The 24,197-nt window shown below is 35.6% G+C and overlaps 1 protein-coding gene across 6 annotated transcripts in view; it reads right to left on the reverse strand.

Annotated features, from left to right (window-relative positions):
• LOC139975250 (uncharacterized) overlaps positions 1–24,197 on the reverse strand; it is a 231,028-nt gene that overhangs the window by 14,249 nt on the left and 192,582 nt on the right. For 4 of the 6 annotated variants that reach the window (XM_071983002.1, XM_071983001.1, XM_071983000.1 and 1 more), the window contains 5 exons: positions 20,124–21,019; positions 8,452–8,730; positions 7,810–7,968; positions 5,029–5,158; positions 1,912–2,079 (listed from right to left, as the gene is read on the reverse strand). In XM_071983002.1, coding sequence (XP_071839103.1) covers positions 1,912–2,079; positions 5,029–5,158; positions 7,810–7,968; positions 8,452–8,730; positions 20,124–21,019 — 1,632 coding nt within the window. The remainder of the gene's footprint in view (positions 1–1,911; positions 2,080–5,028; positions 5,159–7,809; positions 7,969–8,451; positions 8,731–20,123; positions 21,020–24,197) is intronic. The other 2 variants (XM_071983003.1, XM_071983006.1) reach the window with 2 other exon arrangements.

Raw genomic sequence — 24,197 nt, forward strand, 5'->3', positions numbered from 1 at the left:
TTGTTTGGTTCCTGAACACCTTCCCCAATCCTCTCTACCCCATTAGCAACTACAAAAAACAAAGAAAAACAAGAGCAAAAACAAAAAACCCAAACAACACAAGCAAGAAACACACCAAACATGAAAGATACATGGTGAGTTGATTGAAGTGAGGTGAGTTACAAGCAAGCATGACATAAAATACTGTGAAGAGTAAATGAAAGTGAAATGCTAAAATGAGAAAACAATCTGAAAAAATTGTGCTGTAAAAGAGAAAGATAGCTTATGGTGAAACAATGCCTTTTAACTGCAGCGCTAATCAGTAAGGAGAAAATTCAACCTTATAACATTGGCATAGTCACACAAGTGGAAGGGTGGGAGTGGAAGTGTTCCCTTCAGATAGTAATGGATAAATAAATCAATACAGCAAAGATGACATTGCGAGACTTTGTGCAAGGGACCTTGTTCTTCCTGTCTTTTATTCAATGTGTGGTTTGTTTATGTTGCTAGTCTATTCCCATGATAGGTTTGATGATGCATGAGGTTAAATATGCAACAGAACAAGAAATTATCATATGGGACATTAATTCTGATATTGGTTTATTCATCTAATTCTGTGGTAGTAAACGCCTTTTGCCTGTCAAAAATCGGTTCATTTATGGCAACATAAGAGAATTTCTATGTTGGACAACAGCTCCATTGAGGATTTCTTTAAAAAAAAAACTGCATTGATGTCATTTGAGTAACTCCAAGTGTTCTACTGTACAAAACATACTGTGTGCAAGTCTAACATTGATTTCCTTGAATGTTACAGCATTTGAGTGATTAATTTTGGATCAATTTCACGTATTTTTACTTTCATATTGTTGCACTGGGCAGTATGACCAGAATGCACTTTTTTTTTAATAAACAAGGCAAAATATAGTCTCTAGTGACATGTTACCTTGACAGACTCTATGATATATAAGTGAGGCACTGTCAATTGACCACACAGATTCCTCTTATCATAATGTACAATGAACAAGCAATGTTTGCAATCCGAAGTGGCCTGTCATACTACACTGTTTCTATATACATTAGTCACAATGCCTAGACCCCACACACAAACGAATGTAGCTACTTTTTCTAAGGTTTTCTTCCAGCTCAAGTTCTGAACAGGATGGTATCTGAGTTTATTTATTGTGCTAATCAAGTGACTAGAAAGAAAGGATAGGCATGTAGGAGGAAAGTCTATTACTAGTTTGCATCCTAATCCAAATATTGTACTCTCTTTGCCTTTACAAATCATGAGAGTAACACTTCAAGACTATTAAACTCAATAAGCAAATGACTCAGTCAACACAAAATAATATTCAAATTTCAGATTCTACTTTAATTTGATAGAACCTAATGAATATATTCAAAACCTATCTCAGTACACAAACCAGCTGTTCTTAAAACTGTGAAGCAAAGTAACTAGTTTGTCTTAATAATGTTTCAATCATAGGCTACCTGGAAATTTACCATTTTATTCTTGCATAAATAAACTTCTTTGTGTAAGCAAACCTACTCCTGACCTTCTACAGACACTGAACCTTTGAATGTTTGCAAAAGATATATTAATTACTTCTTTTAAGCTACCAACATCTTGTTCATTAATTAAGTTTTGGTCAAGTTAATCACAGTGGTGTAGAGAGAGCCTGACAGGACCCTATTTTACATGGGTGAGTGTGTGGGATGTGGGCAAGGGAGGGGGGTGGGGGATGCACAAGCAATTCCTGGTTGTTTCTTTCCAAACCTTGATTACTAAGTGGGAAGGGTGGGTGGGAAGGGTTTGCTTGATATGGCTTGCAGTTAAAAGGCAAAGTTGTTGTGTTACTCTCTACTGAACTACTGATGTCCTAGAGACAGGGCAAAGCCTCCATACTAGTCTACACCATATAGTAGAATTACTCGATTCAAAGTCTTGGTCCTGTGAAGGATGGATGCAACCTCGTTCTTGTCTGAACTCACTCATTCTTATCCACCTTGTTAAATCTTCAATATCTACCAACTGCGAGTCTTGTCCATGTTGAAGCTCATCCCTCGTCATCAACAACTGCACCAACTCTTCGTTTAACTCTGTTGAAATGATATAAAATAGTATCAATTCAACAAAAGTGAAAAATTTAGGGCAAATTTCAGCAAAGCAATTAACAGTTCCTAATCAATTGAATGCTTGAATGTAACTATTTTGTATTAAAAGTGGTGTGAATCTGATGATTCATAATGACCCAAATAATGGAGATAACTTTCTGCAAGGCATGGCCATAATGGATCAAATGAAGGCCCTAATGGATCAAATGAAGGCCACAATGGATCAAATGAAGGCCATAATGGATCACATGAAGGCCCTAATGGATCAAATGAAGGCCATAATGGAACAAATGAAGGCCACAATGGATCAAATGAAGGCCATAATGGATCAAATGAAGGCCATAATGGATTAAATGAAGGCCATAATGAATCAAATGAAGGCCACAATGGATCAAATGAAGGCCATAATGGATTAAATGAAGGCCATAATGGATCAAATGAAGGCAAAATTGGATCAAATGAAGGCAACATTGGATCAAATGAAGGCCACAATGGATCAAATGAAGGCAACAATGTATCAAATGAAGACCATAATGAATCATTGGCATATGGAAAGAAAATTCAGTTCAATAAAGAGATGATGTTTTGGCTACTGGTATCCAGTAAACCTTGTGTCTTATTACTCAATCATTGAGTAAACCTTTAACACCCTTCCTTGTAACTTTGTGATATTGACATTATGGTGGCAAGTGAATGCTTTCCAGACAAGGGATCATTCAGTAGTTTTGTACTGGACTGAAAATAGTAGCAAGTTCAGATTCTCCTCCTCCGACCATCTCTTTTTAAAGAAACAAGCTGAAATCAGTACTAAATTATGCATTCACCAACATTAATCACAATTTCATTACCTAAAATATGACCCAATATTTCTCCAGAAAGAAAATGGTTATGAAACAATAAAAAATAACTTTCCTGCAAGGGCAAGGTTAACTTGATATTCACTGTTGAATAACACTTCTTTCGGTGGAAAGTTGCAGTTGACCTAAAAGAAGACTTTCCAACAAAAGCTTATATAATTGTTTATTTTTGAATGCTGAACATATTATTTAAAGGACAAGAATGAAATCGTGTTGATTGTACTGTACATGCACATGTGGCTAGTTAGTGTGGTACAACAACTGCCAAGTTCTAGGATGTCCCATTACCATACCTCTATCTATATGCAGTTAGACTCCTGATACCTGCTGATTACCATCTGTAAGGTGAGTCCTTACAACACCACAAACATTCTGAAGTATAAACCCAGAAATCTGCAGCATCTGCTTGTTGTCCCTTAAAGCTGTGTTTCACAGCTGTGTTTCACTTTGCACGTCAGTGTTGTACGTGTCGTCATGCGTGGGTAACAGTGTTGCATGTGAGTTGCTTCGTGCAGTGTTTCTTGGTTTAAAGTACCCTTTATTCTATTTGCTTCTGGTTTATTCTAATTAATTTGTCACAACAACTATTGATGGTGATGGACATGCATCTGTTTTGTTGGCTTAAAGCCAAAATTTTCATGTAAGTTGTTTTTCCTAATATACCTCCTTTGATGTCACAAATTGCATCAGTGTAATTAAAGAATGATATTGTCTATGGAAAGTACACTTTTTTTTATGTCATATAATACAATGATTGTTGTTAATGTTGGTTTAGTCACAGGCTTGTTCAGGTTATCCAGAATGACTGTCTAGAACTGATATTGAATAAACTTTGTTCAATGATTTAAGACTTAAACTACATTGTGTGAATTTTTGGCTCTGTGACTGTTTACAATAAATCGCTGTGAGATGTAAACACCCTTTGGAATATAATCTTTTAACTACTTATTTTGACCCATCCCTATCACCCCACTCCCTCCCCAACAAAAAATGGTTTTCCTGGAAAGAAATATTATTGCCATAACTAACTGACCCAGCATATTCCAGAAATAAATTGGACACTGAGATTTTTCACAAGAAGATGTAACCCATCCTTTTTGAAGCTGTCCTCATAGCTTATTACTACACAAAAGGGCAATGAAGGGGGTGTTAATTTAGATGATATAGCAAAAACTCTTCGTCTACTGCGACTTCAGTGTAGTAACGCTACTAGTACTAGTGCTCGGCCGCGCTTCCTCCAAAGGATCACCACTTGTCCCACTGGAGGTTCCTGTTCCCCGATCTAGTCTACAGAGTATTTAATGTGGAATACTTGACAGAAGAACGACTTGTTTATGTCGACCCGTCAAAGCCCATTTGATTTATTTCATAAGAAAGGAGGGATTGTAGTCTGCTTCCGTGAAGTGTTCGCCACACGGAGCTGTACACTGGCTAGGCCCAGTGAAATCGGCGCTGGTGTTCTGCACTAACTTGGTCATAATCGCCGTGTTTTTTCCGTCCTTCGGCCATGGATGAAGGCTAATTGCATGAGTAATGACATTACTGCAGCACAACGGACCGGCATTTCTCTCAGATATTTTACAACATGTAAAAAAAAACTTGAAATTTCTAACTATACAGCGTAAAACAGTGGTTGTTCTCTCAGTGTAAATGTGTGTGTATGTGTGACGGTAGGATCGCCGCGCATTCAGTACATGCCTGGGCTTGGCACTTGTGTTCCTAATATGACGTCATCATTGTCTTGTTCTGAAATCGCATTTCAGGGGTCTGTTTTTGGATGCGAATGTTAAAACATTAATTTCTAATTAGTCCTTGAGGATTTGAAGGTGATGAGAATAGTTTAGAACATATATTTTCTCATAGATTCAGAGGAAATTACTCTCGATTAGTTGGATTTTACATGTCATGGCCTCTTTAACCCTTTTTCAACATTTCTCTCATTATCTCATCTTACTCACTACCCAAAGAGGGTTTTGACAAAAAAACTAGCCGTGTTGATGAAAGACAAAAGGAAAGAGGAATGAACACTTAAGAAAAACTAAAGACCTGTATTAACTTGATGGTACAGCAGACTTACTTTCAATCTTGGAATGAAGTTCATTTGCAATGAACTGAAGTTTGCTGATTGACATTCTCTGTAGGAGTTTCTGATCGAAGTGGTTGTTGCTGAGTCCCTCAGATATATCTGATAAACCAGACACACCAGCCTGTGGAAGAGAAATAAAAACCAGGTGATAGGATGAAGATAGCAGTCCATCCCTTAACATATTGGAAATAGGTATAGGGAAAATGTTTACAATTTATCGATCTCTGAAGGATAAAAAATAAGAATATAGCAGAAAGAACACTGCAGCAGCTGGTGTATCTATGTCTTTAATAGTAGGTGCAACATCATTTTAAGGAATGATATAAAAAATGGTACTGAAATTCACTGAAAAGCTGCATATTGCAAACAGAATTACACTTAACATGCTAAACAGCAGTATGGTGAAAAGACAACAATTTATTGGTATTAAATATTCCATGCATTAACACAAAATACAGGAAAATGTCGACATAGTGTCTTAACTTGTAAACAAGATATGATATGTGGGTAGCAACTCTAAAGTCTCAATACCTGTTTGCTGATGAATTTCCAAAAACAAAATCCTAAGTAGATTCAATGTTTCTTATTCTAAATGCACTCTTTCCAGGTGGGACTAATGGAGAAAAGCTGATTTCACTAAATAACCCAAATAGCTACATCTTCCCTATCCCTTTTCATTCTCCCCGTTCACCTACTATACTTAATGACCCACATAGTTATATCCTTTCCTATCCCCTCTTCATTCTCCCCAAGCATCCAATAAACTAAATAACCCAAATAGTTTCATCTTCCCTATTCCCTTTTCATTCTCCCCGTTCACCTACTATACTTAATGACCCACATAGTTATATCCTTTCCTATCCCCTCTTCATTCTCCCCAAGCATCCAATAAACTAAATAACCCAAATAGTTTCATCTTCCCTATCCCTTTTCATTCATCCTATTCACCTACTAAACTCAATGACCCACATAGATGTATCTTTCCTATCCCCTCTTCATTCTCCCCAAGCATCCAATATATACTAAATAACCCAAATAGTTACATCTTCCCTATCCCTTTTCATTCATCCTATTCACCTACTAAACTCAATGACCCACATAGATGTATCTTTCCTATCCCCTCTTCATTCTCCCCAAGCATCCAATATATACTAAATAACCCAAATAGTTACATCTTCCCTATCCCTTTTCATTCTCCCCATTCACCTACTATACTTAATGACCCACATAGTTATATCTTTCCTATCCCCTCTTCATCCTCTCCCTCATTCATCTACTTTACTAAATAACCCAAATAGTTACATCTTCCCTATTCCCTCTTCATTCTCCCCCATTCATCCAATATACTATATAACCCACATAGTTATATCTTTCTACACAGTTTACCAACACTGCTTCATCTCCTTTGCCCAGCCTATTTTCAATATGGTGTTCACACGTTTTTCAATTTGACCTTTGGTGCCCCCAAATGACCTTTGACCTGCACTAAAACATTAAGGTTCTTGTAATCAAACTACCTTTGCCCTCCATAAGAAACAATAAGATTCTTGCCCTCATTTCTGGATCTCTATACCAGTTATGAAGTTCAATCATTGAAATGGAATATTGGAGTTGTTGTGTTGAGAAGGTTTTCAGACTTCCACATCTACAGACCCTCAGATGACCTTTGACTGCTACATAACACAATGTACAAAGTATCAGATTATTTATGCTTTAACTTTGGAGTTTACAAGATTTGCAGCCTTTGACACCAGTTGACCTGAAACTACATTTGGCCTACCAAATATGATGTAATGCTTGTACCTACTAAGGTGCATCCACACACCATATATGGTGTTAATCTCATCTTTGCTTTTGGAGTTAATGTATTAACAATGTTTTCAGACTTTGACAACTGCTGACCTCAAGTGACCTTGGATCTCCACAGAAAAATATAAGTTGATGGTTCCACTTAAAGGAATTGTCTGGTGGAAGATTTTGATACATTGTCCTCATATTTCTTATTTTTCTCTTTCCCATGTGAAAATTGTCCCCATTCAACGTTTTCTTCTTGTAGAATCTGGTTTTCAAATTCAACAGTATCTCACCAAAAGCACCGTTTGTTCGAACGCATCAATTTGGGGATTGACGTAGTGCAGGCAAATAGGCAAAACGAGCGACTTGAAGTTAGCACTCCCATTTCTGCAGCAAATAAACTCTCGCGTGTACACACACAGGTGATTGCCTATTATATATTATGTACACATCGCGAACATATGCAGCATACAATGCCCAGTTGGAATACGTACATTGCGTTGCACATAATACATTCTCACACTCAAACCACAGTTCATAAACTGTTCTTCGAAATCGCTGAAATGAAATTCACAGATTAACTTTACACTAAAAAGCTTGAAAAGTATTTGGAGCACTGAAAGATGAAACTTGGTGGAATCGATGTCAGAGCAGAATCTAGTACCGGGAAGCTTGGGCTTCACAGAACTGTCCGAATGAAATGAGAGTAGAACAATGGCCCATAGCAGAATAAGCAACAATGTTAAACACAGAACCAAAACAATGCCAGCTGAGAATTGCAGAACAAAATGTAATCATGTGGTTCAAAAATTTCATTAATTGATCATTCACTTGTGACAATGAAATACCTAATAATTACAGTATATGAAAGTAAAGATGAACTGAAAAGAATCGTATCAGTTATTCTGTTATTGTAATGGACTGCCCATTCAGACTTGCCATTCAGACTTGTCACATAGGATTTAGTTTTGAACTTACCAGTTCTGTAGTTGGTGATTTTTTCTTCTGTTGCCTGTCTAATTCCATCTGAAGTTTCACAACTTCCTTGACTTGTGCTAAGGCAATTCTTGTCTCTGCTTGTAACCTCGCCTGTTTGCTTTCAAAATCCTCCAGGTCCTCAAATGTTACAGATGGCGTCTAGAAGCATTTTTGTAACAGGAAATAATACATTGATTGGCATGTGCTTCAAACAATCTACTGACATCAGGTTTACAATTCTTGCAGCTATACCATATGAACATTAAGCTGATATTGGGCTAAGTGCAAATGAAAGTTGTACACTGATCTGATCACAGACTTTCTGTGGTTTTGCCTTAAAGTTCACTGATTTACAATGACAATAAATAGTAAGTCCAGATTACAACATCATACGATAAGATCATACACATAGTAATGTAGATCACAATTTCTAACATACAATCACCCTGTTCTATTGATACATAATAATGATGCAATGTGTATTCACAGACATTTAAAAACTTCCACCTGAAAGTTACTTGTCGAGGGCATGCTTTCAACTGTAAAATTCTGAATCTTGGTATTCATATCCAACTTATCCCCAATCTCTCCCCCTCCCTGCCCCCCTTCACCAACTAACCCACCAGTCTCCTTCTGACTTACCTTGGGGGATGTGCCACTACTTGGACTTCCAACACTACTCTCCCTACTAAAGAGAAATCTACTGTCCCTGTTGGCTACCCTGGGGGTTGCATTAGATCCAGAATCTTCTTCAGCGTCAGATCCGTCTACAGAATCATTAACAAAACAAATCTGCAAATTCATGCCGCTCTGTAACCTACTGGATAATTTATCCCTTCCTTTGCCATAGATATCTCCTTCAATATCCTCCTCCCCCATTGCAAGTTTCCTCAAAATTTCAATTCGAGAATTTTTCTGTACCTGAGGAAAGAGACCAGACAGTAAGATTAATTAATGTCATACACTGGTACTAAACCTCAAAAAACAAAGTCAACATGGAAACAGTTTAATAAGAAAATTACACATTCAGACTAATGTGGGAAAAGCAAAGAACATTAAAAATTGTAGCTTTTCATCTGAGTTATGAGAACGTCTTTACAAAATGAAACATGCAGGAACATACACTTTAGCAAATGTCAATCACTGCTGACTTGCACTTTGTGTAAACTTGAGGCTGGGTTAATAGTCTATGGCATTATACTTGAGAGAGAGCAAAAGAATACAAAGTAAACTCATGAAATGGCTAAAGTAAGAGTAAGGAGGTGTTAGGTCAATCTTAGATATAAAACCTACTGAAACATACTAGGAGGTTGTATGCACATAGTCATATGTGAAATAGTTGAATGGCTTTGTAGGTTATGGTGTTAATTCAAATAAAAAGTTTAAATTATTTGGGATTGCAGGCCATTTCACATTGACTATGGCTTCATTCAATCCCCCATCCCCTCCCCCAAACACATAGGACCCAATGTATCTTTAATGCTCATCAATTTTAAGTTGCCTTTCATATATTATTTCGGACATTGTACATTCTTTATTTTTAATAGCACAAACCTTTCTACTGAAATTGCAAAATGCATATTCATTAACCGATATCTCACTGTTTTCTGTATTATCTATCATGTAGTGATACAGGACCAAGTATAAAGATATAAAGTTAAGTCATACATCTATATTATAACATACATAGATCTACCAGATACAACAGGAAAACCAGCTTCAAGCCAGATTTTACTGTATTGCATTTCATTTAACACCCTGCATCTTCCCTCAGTCAATAACTAAATTTACAAGAAAACAATCAGTTAAGTTAAGTAAGAAAAAATAAACGACAGCAAGTTAATAACACATACAAGCTCAGAAAAAGAAACTTTGCTCTGTTAAATTAAATGTCTGTGGAGATCAATTTGAGGATAGACTGCTCTCTTCCTCGACAGAGTGTCTGGGATTCAAAATGGACTTAACAGTTTTTCTGTAAGGATGAGGAATGAATGGATGAAGGATGGTGTTACTTGATCCTCCCAGTGAGGGTACCAGTACTCCCAGCAAGGAGTTACAGTCTCCAGTATTACTTCAAGTAGTCTTCTCTATCACATGTCTTCTTTAACATCTGATGGTAACATGTCCAGTCTTGCAAATAAGATGAACACAAGTGATACTGCCATGTGCAGTGCACACTCGATCATCAGTGGGAATGTTTCAGAAATCGTCAATTCATTGGGCTATTTTAGTGGCAAAAGATGCTAAAGAAACCACCACGCTCATTCTCAAGAGGGTTTGGTTAACAACAACTGTGGGAAATTACATTCAGCTGAACAGAATTATGTTAAAATTCAAAGAAATCTTGCGACCTTGAAAGCTTACAATAGGATCCATTTATACATAATGTGTGTGATCTTTATGATCAGCATAATGAGGGTCAATAGTGATAACCAGAACATTACTTGCTTTTCTCTCTCTTGAATACCTTCTGACATATTTCTCAGGTTGATAAAAATACCTAATCCATACTCCATCTGAGGTGAGGTTTTGACAATAACTGATAACCACTTAAAAGGCCTGTTCTAAACTTTTCATTTAAAATTTAACAAAAGAAGAGCATGTTAAAAAATATTAATATATATTCATTGTTTGCTTTACATTCATGGCAGTTCTTTAAGAACACTAATTGCATCTGAAGATTGCTTTGGTTCCAGGTACTCTTGAAGCACTTCCTATCAAGATGATGTTACTTTATCTATCAAAACAGGGATGAGATTACCTAAGTTAAAAAAAGAAAACCAACAAAGTAAATATCCCAAAGAAGCCCTTGGGTATCTTATAGAAACTTCCATTTTCCAGAACAAGCAGCAATCAGAATACAAATGTTCAGTTACATGATTTGCTAGGGTTTTAATCTGAAGTTAGAATGGAATTATTTTCCAAATATTGAAAATACCCCAGGGTTTACACGTCAAAATGGCAAAACTGTCTGATTCTATCCAGCAATAAATACTTAATTTGAAATGAAAAGGAAGATTAGAGATGTAACCTCAAGAAGATATTATAAAAATGTTTCAATATAAACAAAAAAGGTTAAAATAGCAGCACTAACCAAGGGTGGCATAAAACTGAGAGAAACTATTGCCTCCAACAATAAATTGTACCTATCTGAACAATGAAATTCTTTACACAGATTCTATAGTAATTGTTCATTCCTCTTGTAACACAGCTACTGTAGATGGTTCCCCCTGCTCATGAAAACAGCATCAAAATGACAGTCTTATGTAATGACGTTTTTTTCTTTCCATGTAAGCTCATGTCACTCCTCAGAGATGTTATTGCTACATAAATGCATCATTATTGTAAGTATACTGATCTTCATAAGATTTAGTCATACTTACTAGTGAAGGCATCTATACACGCCGAGGCATAAACTCACATAGGACATACACTCATATAGGAAGGCAAGCACTCACATAGGACTTTTCTTTGTTGGCCTCACAACCTCAACTGTGGTTTCAGTTTTTTTAATCACAGCTGAGTTCAAAGGCAGTATATATATTAAATTACAGATGGTGCAAGTAAAATTAAATGTGCACAGTTTATAAACATTAGCTCATGATTAACATACTGGACTAAGCTAGCTGATGACTAGCTGACAAATTGTAGTACTCAGACATTATTAGCTGACAAATTGTAGTACTCAGACATTATTAGCTGACAAATTCTAGTACTCAGACATTATTAGCTGACAAGTTGTAGTACTCAGACATTATTAGCTGACTTACTCAGACATAATAAGCTGACAAATTGTAGTACTCAGACATTATTAGCTGACAAATTGTAGTACTCAGACATTATAAGCTGACAAATTGTAGTACTCAGACATTATTAGCTGACAAATTGTAGTACTCAGACATAAAAAGCTGACAAATTGTAGTACTCATACATTATTAGCTGACAAATTGTAGTACTCAGACATTATTAGCTGACAAATTGTAGTACTCAGACATTATTAGCTGACAAATTGTAGTACTCAGACATTATAAGCTGACAAATTGTAGTACTCAGACATTATTAGCTGACAAATTGTAGTACTCAGACATTATTAGCTGACAAATTGTAGTACTCAGACATTATTAGCTGACAAATTATAGTACTCAGACATTATTAGCTGACAAATTGTAGTACTCAGACATTATTAGCTGACAAATTGTAGTACTCAGACATTATTAGCTGACAAATTGTAGTACTCAGACATTATTAGCTGACAAATTGTAGTACTCAGACATTATAAGCTGACAAATTGTAGTACTCAGACATTATTAGCTGACAAATTGAAGTACTCAGACATTATTAGCTGACAAATTGTAGTACTCAGACATTATTAGCTGACAAAGTGTAGTACTCAGACACTATTAGCTGACAAAGTGTAGTACTCAGACATTATTAGCTGAAAAATTGTAGTACTCAGACACTATTAGCTGACAAAGTGTAGTACTCAGACATAATAAGCTGACAAATTGTAGTACATTATTAGCTGACAAAGTGTAGTACTCAGACATTATTAGCTGACAAGTTGTAGTACTCATACATTATAAGCTGACAAATTCTAGTACTCAGACATAATAAGCTGACAAATTGTAGTACTTAGGCATTATTAGCTGACAAATTCTAGTACTCAGACATTATTAGCTGACAAATTGTAGTACTCAGACATTATTAGCTGACAAATTCTAGTACTCAGACATTATTAGCTGACAAGTTGTAGTACTCATACATTATAAGCTGACAAATTCTAGTACTCAGACATTATTAGCTGACAAATTGTAGTACTCAGACATTATTAGCTGACAAGTTGTAGTACTCAGACATAATAAGCTGACAAATTCTAGTACTCAGACATAATAAGCTGACAAATTGTAGTACTTAGGCATTATTAGCTGACAAATTCTAGTACTCAGACATTATTAGCTGACAAATTCTAGTACTCAGACATTATTAGCTGACAAATTCTAGTACTCAGACATTATTAGCTGACAAGTTGTAGTACTCATACATTATAAGCTGACAAATTCTAGTACTCAGACATTATTAGCTGACAAATTGTAGTACTCAGACATTATAAGCTGACAAATTGTAGTACTCAGACATAATAAGCTGACAAATTGTAGTACATTTTTAGCTGACAAAGTGTAGTACTCAGACATTATTAGCTGACAAATTGTAGTACTCAGACATTATTAGCTGACTTACTCAGACATAATAAGCTGACAAATTGTAGTACTTAGGCATTATTAGCTGACAAATTGTAGTACTCAGACATTATTAGCTGACAAAGTGTAGTACTCAGACACTATTAGCTGACAAAGTGTAGTACTCAGACATTATTAGCTGACAAATTGTAGTACTCATACATTATTAGCTGACAAGTTGTAGTACTCAGACATTATAAGCTGACTTACTCAGACATAATAAGCTGACAAATTGTAGTACTTAGGCATTATTAGCTGACAAATTGTAGTACTCAGACATTATTAGCTGACAAATTATAGTACTCAGACATTATTAGCTGACAAATTGTAGCACTCAGACATTATTAGCTGTCAAATTGTAGTACTTAGGCATTATTAGCTGACAAATTGTAGTACGCAGACATTATTAGCTGACAAATTCTAGTACGCATACAATATTAGCTGACAAGTTGTAGTACTCAGACATTATTAGCTGACTTACTCAGAAATAATAAGCTGACAAATTGTAGTACTTAGGCATTATTAGCTGACAAATTGTAGTACTCAGACATTATTAGCTGACAAATTGTAGTACTCAGACATTATTAGCTGACAAATTCTAGTACTCAGACATTATTAGCTGACAAATTGTAGTACTCAGACATTATTAGCTGTCAAATTGTAGTACTTAGGCATTATTAGCTGACAAATTGTAGTACTCAGACATTATTAGCTGACAAATTGTAGTACTCAGACATTATTAGCTGACAAGTTGTAGTACTCAGACATTATTAGCTGACTTACTCAGAAATAATAAGCTGACAAATTGTAGTACTTAGGCATTATTAGCTGACAAATTGTAGTACTCAGACATTATTAGCTGACAAATTGTAGTACTCAGAAATTATTAGCTGACAAATTGTAGTACTCAGACATTATTAGCTGACAAATTGTAGTACTCAGACATTATTAGCTGAAAAATTGTAGTACTCAGACATTATTAGCTGAAAAATTCTAGTACTCAGACATTATTAGCTGACAAATTGTAGTACTCAGACATTATTAGCTGACAAATTCTAGTACTCAGACATTATAAGCTGACAAATTGTAGTACTCAGACATTATTAGCTGACAAATTCTAGTACTCAGACATTATTAGCTGACAAATTGTAGTACTCAGACATTATTAGCTGACAAAGTGTAGTACTCAGACACTATTAGCTGACAAAGTGTAGTACTCAGACATTATTAGCTGACAAATTGTAGTACTCAGACACTATTAGCTGACAAATTCTAGTACTCAGACATTATTAGCTGACAAATTCTAGTACTCAGACATTATTAGCTGACAAATTCTAGTACTCAGACATTATTAGCTGACAAATTCTAGTACTCAGACATTCTTAGCTGACAAATTCTAGTACTCAGACATTATTAGCTGACAAATTCTAGTACTCAGACATTATTAGCTGACAAATTGTAGTACTCAGACATTATTAGCTGACAAGTTGTAGTACTCATACATTATAAGCTGACAAATTCTAGTACTCAGACATTATTAGCTGAAAAATTGTAGTACTCAGACATTATTAGCTGACAAATTCTAGTACTCAGACATTATTAGCTGACAAATTGTAGTACTCAGACATTATTAGCTGACAAGTTGTAGTACTCATACATTATAAGCTGACAAATTCTAGTACTCAGACATAATAAGCTGACAAATTGTAGTACTTAGGCATTATTAGCTGACAAATTCTAGTACTCAGACATTATTAGCTGACAAATTCTAGTACTCAGACATTATTAGCTGACAAATTCTAGTACTCAGACATTATTAGCTGACAAGTTGTAGTACTCATACATTATAAGCTGACAAATTCTAGTACTCAGACATTATTAGCTGACAAATTGTAGTACTCAGACATTATTAGCTGACAAGTTGTAGTACTCAGACATAATAAGCTGACAAATTCTAGTACTCAGACATAATAAGCTGACAAATTGTAGTACTTAGGCATTTTTAGCTGACAAATTCTAGTACTCAGACATTATTAGCTGACAAATTCTAGTACTCAGACATTATTAGCTGACAAGTTGTAGTACTCATACATTATAAGCTGACAATTTCAAGTACTCAGACATTATTAGCTGACAAATTGTAGTACTCAGACATTATAAGCTGACAAATTGTAGTACTCAGACATAATAAGCTGACAAATTGTAGTACATTATTAGCTGACAAAGTGTAGTACTCAGACATTATTAGCTGACAAATTGTAGTACTCAGACATTATTAGCTGACTTACTCAGACATAATAAGCTGACAAAGTGTAGTACTCAGACATTATTAGCTGACAAATTCTAGTACTCAGACATTATTAGCTGACAAAGTGTAGTACTCAGACATTATTAGCTGACAAATTGTAGTACTCAGACATTATTAGCTGACAAATTGTAGTACTCAGACATTATTAGCTGACAAATTCTAGTACTCAGACATTATTAGCTGACAAATTGTAGTACTCAGACATTATTAGCTGACAAATTCTAGTACTCAGACATTATAAGCTGACAAATTGTAGTACTCAGACATTATTAGCTGACAAATTGTAGTACTCAGATATTATTAGCTGACAAATTGTAGTACTCAGACATTATTAGCTGACAAAGTGTAGTACTCAGACACTATAAGCTGACAAATTCTAGTACTCAGACATTATTAGCTGACAAATTGTAGTACTCAGACACTATTAGCTGACAAAGTGTAGTACTCAGACATTATTAGCTGACAAATTGTAGTACTCAGACATTATTAGCTGACAAATTGTAGTATTCAGACATTATTAGCTGACAAATTCTAGTACTCAGACATTATTAGCTGACAAATTCTAGTACTCAGACATTATTAGCTGACAAATTCTAGTACTCAGACATTATTAGCTGACAAATTGTAGTACTCAGACATTATTAGCTGACAAGTTGTAGTACTCATACATTATAAGCTGACAAATTGTAGTACTCAGACATTATTAGCTGAAAAATTGTAGTACTCAGACATTATTAGCTGACAAATTCTAGTACTCAGACATTATTAGCTGACAAATTGTAGTACTCAGACATTATTAGCTGACAAGTTGTAGTACTCATACATTATAAGCTGACAAATTCTAGTACTCAGACATAATAAGCTGACAAATTGTAGTACTTAGGCATTATTAGCTGACAAATTCTAGTACTCAGACATTATTAGCTGACAAATTGTAGTACTCAGACATTATTAGCTGACAAATTCTAGTACTCAGACATTATTAGCTGACAAGTTGTAGTACTCATACATTATAAGCTGACAAATTCTAGTACTCAGACATTATTAGCTGACAAATTGTAGTACTCAGACATTATTAGCTGACAAGTTGTAGTACTCAGACATAATAAGCTGACAAATTCTAGTACTCAGACATAATAAGCTGACAAATTGTAGTACTTAGGCATTATTAGCTGACAAATTCTAGTACTCAGACATTATTAGCTGACAAATTCTAGTACTCAGACATTATTAGCTGACAAATTCTAGTACTCAGACATTATTAGCTGACAAGTTGTAGTACTCATACATTATAAGCTGACAAATTCTAGTACTCAGACATTATTAGCTGACAAATTGTAGTATTCAGACATTATAAGCTGACAAATTGTAGTACTCAGACATAATAAGCTGACAAATTGTAGTACATTATTAGCTGACAAAGTGTAGTACTCAGACATTATTAGCTGACAAATTGTAGTACTCAGACATTATTAGCTGACTTACTCAGACATAATAAGCTGACAAATTGTAGTACTTAGGCATTATTAGCTGACAAATTGTAGTACTCAGACATTATTAGCTGACAAAGTGTAGTACTCAGACACTATTAGCTGACAAAGTGTAGTACTCAGACATTATTAGCTGACAAATTGTAGTACTCATACATTATTAGCTGACAAGTTGTAGTACTCAGACATTATAAGCTGACTTACTCAGACATAATAAGCTGACAAATTGTAGTACTTAGGCATTATTAGCTGACAAATTGTAGTACTCAGACATTATTAGCTGACAAATTATAGTACTCAGACATTATTAGCTGACAAATTGTAGCACTCAGACATTATTAGCTGTCAAATTGTAGTACTTAGGCATTATTAGCTGACAAATTGTAGTACGCAGACATTATTAGCTGACAAATTGTAGTACTCATACATTATTAGCTGACAAGTTGTAGTACTCAGACATTATTAGCTGACTTACTCAGAAATAATAAGCTGACAAATTGTAGTACTTAGGCATTATTAGCTGACAAATTGTAGTACTCAGACATTATTAGCTGACAAATTGTAGTACTCAGACATTATTAGCTGACAAATTCTAGTACTCAGACATTATTAGCTGACAAATTGTAGTACTCAGACATTATTAGCTGTCAAATTGTAGTACTTAGGCATTATTAGCTGACAAATTGTAGTACTCAGACATTATTAGCTGACAAATTGTAGTACTCAGACATTATTAGCTGACAAGTTGTAGTACTCAGACATTATTAGCTGACTTACTCAGAAATAATAAGCTGACAAATTGTAGTACTTAGGCATTATTAGCTGACAAATTGTAGTACTCAGACATTATTAGCTGACAAATTGTAGTACTCAGACATTATTAGCTGACAAATTGTAGTACTCAGACATTATTAGCTGACAAATTGTAGTACTCAGACATTATTAGCTGACAAATTGTAGTACTCAGACATTATTAGCTGAAAAATTGTAGTACTCAGACATTATTAGCTGACAAATTGTAGTACTCAGACATTATTAGCTGACAAATTCTAGTACTCAGACATTATTAGCTGACAAATTCTAGTACTCAGACATTATTAGCTGACAAATTCTAGTACTCAGACATTATTAGCTGACAAATTCTAGTACTCAGACACTATTAGCTGACAAATTCTAGTACTCAGACATTATTAGCTGAAAAATTGTAGTACTCAGACATTATTAGCTGACAAATTCTAGTACTCAGACACTATTAGCTGACAAATTGTAGTACTCATACATTATTAGCTGTCAAGTTGTAGTACTCAGACATTATTAGCTGACAAATTGTAGTACTCAGACATTATAAGCTGACAAATTCTAGTACTCAGACATTATTAGCTGAAAAAGTCTAGTACTCAGACATTATTAGCTGACAAATTCTAGTCCTCAGACATTATTAGCTGACAAATTCTAGTACTCAGACATTATAAGCTGACAAATTGTAGTACTCAGACATAATAAGCTGACAAATTGTAGTACTTAGGCATTATCAGCTGAAAAATTGTAGTACTCAGACATTATTAGCTGACAAATTGTAGTACTCAGACACTATTAGCTGACAAATTGTAGTACTCAGACATTTCACAGAATTAAAATTTGATCTTGTGTGCTGGCATCAAGAATAACTCTCATAATTTGAGGTGATTTCTAAGTAAGTGATAAACTATCTTACAAAAACTTTAGTATGAAAGCAAACTGTATGAGAAAGAAATACTTTAAATTGTCAATAAGCAAATCATTAAATACTGACAGAGCAGACTAGAATAAAAGGCTAGATGCTGACCTCAAATAACCTTTGACGTTCACAGAAAAGAAAGAGATTCTTGTACACAATAAGAATGCATTTAAATACAAAATATGAAGTTCAAGATTGTTATCAAATCCATTTAATCCAATTAGTATCATTAAAAAGTATTGATTAGTCCGGACGACACCTTTGACAGGTTTTTGATTTCAACTGCCACACACACATCTGTTGCTAGGTACAGTTGTAAACGTAAAGTAAAATTAACTTTTTTTTCACAGCAACATGATACATGATACACAATCAATGATATTTGGATCCCATTTTTCCATATCAAACTGGCATCCAGCAGCAACAACTGGAAACAAGATATTTATGCAACATTCCAAGTCCTTTATATGTTTGTTGAAGATTATGCAAGAGAGTGCAAAATTTACAACACAGTGTCACTTAATCAGCTGATCCACTCACTAATGTACCTTAACACATTTACACAATTGACATAGCTGTATTGCAGTACTGATGTGTTCTCATTGACTCTGTCACCACTCTTGGAACACTTTCTCTTTAAGCACATATAAGGGTAACATCAATTGTTACCAGAATGCTAAATACATTGAGGTTTTTATGACTTCTGCTTGTTCTCCAGTAATAGTTTTATAATATAAATGGTTTGAACCACTATTTTACACTATGGCATAATAAACACAGGTCAGTCTACTAGACGTGGCAATACACACCTCCACCAAAGCAATGGGATCTTGCACTCAATGTGATGAATCCACACACCAAAGAATGAGAAATATCTATGATTCCTACATTGAGATATCATGTTTAAGGTTTGCAGGGCTTGACCTCTGATGACCTCAACTAACCTTTGACCAGGTACACAAACAACAACAGGATTCTTGTATTCAATATGGCAAATCCATATACCATGTATGAAACATATCCATTATTTCTACAATGAGATATCATGTTTAAAAGGTTTTCAATGTTTGATTGCTGGTGACCCAGATGACCTTTGACCTCCAAAACAATCAAATACTTCTATTCAATATAATGCATCCACATGCCAAGTATGCAAGTATCCATGCTTCCTAACTTGAGTATTGAGTTTACAATGTTTTCAATATTTGACCTCTGGTGACCTCATATGACCTTTGACCTAATAAAAACTATAGGGTTCTTCTACTCAATATGATGCATACACATGTCAAGTATGAAATGAATTCATATTTCCTATCATGAGATATTGTGTTTGCAAAGTTTTTAGCATTTGATGTCTGGTGACATCAGTTAACCTTTGACCTCCTCCATAACCAATAGGGTTCTTCTACTCACTATAATGCATCCACATATCAAGTATGAAAGTTCCAATGCTTCCTAACTTGAGATATCATGTTTGCAAGTTTTTTTCACAGTTTGACCACAATCATGATTGCATAGGTTTCTCTTGTCATCCAAACCAAAAAGGAACAAAAAGTACATACCTGCCTGGGACTTTGCTGAGAGGGCATCTCTTCAATATTTTGTTTCTTGTTTTTCTCTTCGATTTCCATTTTGGCTAAATGTCTTTCTAAGGATTCCCAATCCAAGACAGGCATAGTCACATCTCCATCACTTTGGGTGGGGTTTGTCCCTTGCACCCCATCACAGGTGGGGCACATATCCTTCACTTTGGAAACTTCAACTTTTGGAAAGTTTGACTGTGCAGAATTGGATGAGCTGCTAGTACTATGGTTCATTAATTGTGAATGGTTTGTTGTGTCTGATTCCACACCACCACATGAAACCTTTCCAATCCTCACTTCTGGCTTTATTTCCTCAACTTTTCGCTTGTCTAATGGGTTTGTCATATTTTCTCTGTCTGATGTTGTATAATATTGCAATGAGTTTGAAATGTTATTTCTACCATCCTGCAGGCTTTTCAAGTTTGCATTCAAGTCACTTCCATATTTATTGGAGTCCTCTAATGTAGTTCTTTTACCCCCAATTAGCATGCTACCATCACCTCCATCTGGACTGTTCATCTGAGGACTTTTTCCTCTTCTTAATGAGATTTCAGGTCTCTCATGGTGTTCAATTTTATCGCTATCCCACTCTGGGGTTGTAACCTCACTTGATCCACCGTAATAATCACTTTCATCTTCTTCAGACTCCAGTGCTTTTTCACCCAGAATTTGTTCCTCCATGGTGGCAAATTCTTCAGCTAAGCTAAGTCTGTTACAGTTTAGTTTTCCCCTTCCCCTAGAAGGCGTTTCTGGAGAGGCATCAGCTGATAGCTGGCAGTGGTCAATCTCAAGGTCACTTCCAAGGTCACTGACAGCATAGACAGGACTTTTAGAATTCATCCTCTTACTCATAGTGTTCTGAGCTGTTTGGGAACCTGAAAATTTACACAAATAAAATCAACACACTGAATATGCCTTAAGCATCATGAACATTTCACTAAAATATATCATACATGAAACAGTGGTAATAAACAGTAGAGACAGGTGGGATATAGGGATGAGAAAAATCATACAGTGATTGTAAATAGTGTCAGGGATGGTTGGCAATAATCACACATGATTGAAAGTAGGAAGGTGAGAGGTGGGTTGGCTTGGTTGTGACAAATCAAACAGTGCTGACAGAAAGTGGTGCAAAATGACTGTGGTTAAGTGGGAAGAGGATGGGATGGTTGGGAGGATTGATATGCCATACACTACTAAACTCTTGAAAGGGGATGGGATGGTTGGGAGGAGTGATATACCATACACTACTAAACTCTTGAAAGGGGATGGGATGGTTGGGAGGAGTGATATACCATACACTACTAAACTCTTGAAAGGGGATGGGATGGTTGGGAGGAGTGATATACCATACACTACTAAACTCTTGAAAGGGGATGGGATGATTCGGGGGAGTGATATACCATACACTACTAAACTCTTGAAAGGGGATGGATGGTTGGGAGGAGTGATATACCATACACTACTAAACTCTTGAAAGGGGATGGGATGGTTGGGAGGAGTGATATACCATACACTACTAAACTCTTGAAAGGGGATGGGATGGTTGGGAGGGGTGATATACCATACACTACTAAACTCTTGAAGGGGATGGGGAGCAAACATGGTTGGGCAAACTTAACAGTTTTTTGTAAATAACAAATTACAGCCAAATTTTTACTAAGTTCACTGTCATCGAATCAATGTAATGCATTTGTTTCCAACAATTGAGAGGGAGGGAGGGGGGGGGGGGGGACAGACGCTTGTGGGGTTTAGGGCTGTACCCAAAAAGAATGTATTTTTGCAGCAGCTTAAGTAGCCAAGTAGGGACATTGGATATATAGAAGTGGTATTCTAAGTATAAATTTGCACTTTATGTCTTAAAATGTTGAACTTTCATCAATCACAATGCTTCATCAACAGTTGACAATGATGTTTTATGTCAACATCCATTTATGTTATCTGGAAGGAGTCTCTGGAAGGATCAAATCACTAGCACCCTATCAGATAACTAGGCTACAATGAAAATGAATGTTATCATTATCTGATGAGTCTCTAGCTTGTCTGCCTTCCAGGAGGTTTTACACAGAACCTTCATCCCAGGGCGGAATTCATAAGTCTGCGACTGGTTTAGCCTGAGTAAATTGCACTTTCCTTATACTGTACAAACTGCAGTTTGGGATAGACCAAACTTGTACAACTGTCTGAAATTAATATATGTTGGTGAACCCTGCCCACAGTCATCATTCATGTTTTATGTGAAAGAATAAGGCTACTAATTTATGCCACATAGGGCTGAAAATCTTCCTGAATTTCCCAGGTGAAAGTTTAGCAGGTACTTAAGGTGCAACTAACAAGCTATGCACTTGTTGATTGACAGTTTGGTTTTACAGTACATATTTACTCATAGTACAGTTTCAGTATAAAAGTCGGCTGCAAATACAGCAGACAGAATCTACATTGCTTGGCTCTGAGACAAAAATCTTTAGATGCTTCCAAGAAAGTTGCTGATAACATATACAACTTTGTTCATATCCTTCCTACACTGGCAACCCAATAGAAATCTCTGCAGTCCCGACACAACATATCCAAGTTTATTTTAAGTGATGACGTTTCAATATTACATCCACCACTCTGTGTATGAACTGTGTCTATTCGGAATGTTATACCACATTAATGCACTGAAATGGCATGAGAAAATCACTGATTGAAAAACAAGTGCAACCACAGCACGCAAATTAAGAGGATGTATGACAAAAGCAAATTAAGAGGAAATATTACAAAACTCAAAAGCATTATGAAAACTAATAGCATACACAGGAATGGGATGAGTTAAGTGCGAGCTTTTCCTTAAAAGATCATAATGGTTGCTGGTGAATATATTATGTCAGTTTCATCATGTACTTTTAGAGGAAAATGTGAGCCTAACGTTACAATTTGCGCACAACCAGGCAATAGGCTGATCACATAGGCTCAGCATAATAAAAGTAATTTGGACAGTAATTGCAGCACTGCAAAAGCATTGCCTACAATGATAATGGAGTATCATAAATAATTACAGAAAGCTTGTTGTGGACAATCAGCCAACTAAATCATCAGAAAAATTTGATTGACAACATAGAGACAAATCTCTGTAATGTGTAGTTAGCGATGTATTCAACCCTGTGCAACTTCAATTACCACTGATGCACTATTACCGATATTTTACGTTCATATTTTTGGTTTAATCAATTTTAATTATATAAACTCCTCAAAGCTTAAATACTTGATCATTAGTGAACAATATGCATGTGATTGGAGATACTTTATTTGAATGTGCACAAATGGTCCTTACCTTTTGGCAGTCTTGATCAAGTTTGTCTAGCAATAATGTTAGATAAGTTACTTGTCAGTTGAACGACATGCTGAAATGAAACTTTGGTCGTCCGAAACTAAATTACCTGTCAGACAGGTTAAAATTTGACTCTGAAAGGGTGCTTTACAATCAGAAGAAAAGTTGAAGACTATGCTCATGTTTTTCACTTTTATTTGTTATAGCTATCAACTATTTTCTTGGACTTGTTTATTTTGTGTGTTTGCACAACAATTTCCCGCGAGGAACGCAAATTTCCCCACAAACAGGGTTTGGATGGTTTGAAGGTTGTCCAGCCCTTATGCCATGTTTAACCTGTACAGTTAGGATCACCTCATTGGCCAAACAAAATACAGGCTTGGTTGTGAAATATATCATCACACAGCTCAAATTAAGATTAAATTTAGACATGATTACTAATTGCTGGTGTGTATGTAGTGCTCGTCACGTATCAGCTGACTTTTTAATCTTACATCCTTGTTTTTTAACCTACAGTAAGAAACCTCTTAATTCTTATGTTTTTAGCTTACGTGGTTTCATTGACAGGAATTCCATTATAGAGGAAACAGAATGACAGGAATATTTCGTGGTATCATAATCTCCTGGAGATTTGAAAAAGGTTTCTGAGCATACTTGACCTCCCAGTTAGGGTCATTGCATTATACACATAGGCGTAGGAGGCGGGGGGGCTGGGGGGGCTGCAGCCCCCCCAACCAATTATT

This window comes from Apostichopus japonicus, chromosome 10 (assembly GCF_037975245.1).
Source record: "Apostichopus japonicus isolate 1M-3 chromosome 10, ASM3797524v1, whole genome shotgun sequence".
In the NCBI taxonomy this organism is placed as follows: domain Eukaryota; kingdom Metazoa; phylum Echinodermata; class Holothuroidea; order Aspidochirotida; family Stichopodidae; genus Apostichopus; species Apostichopus japonicus.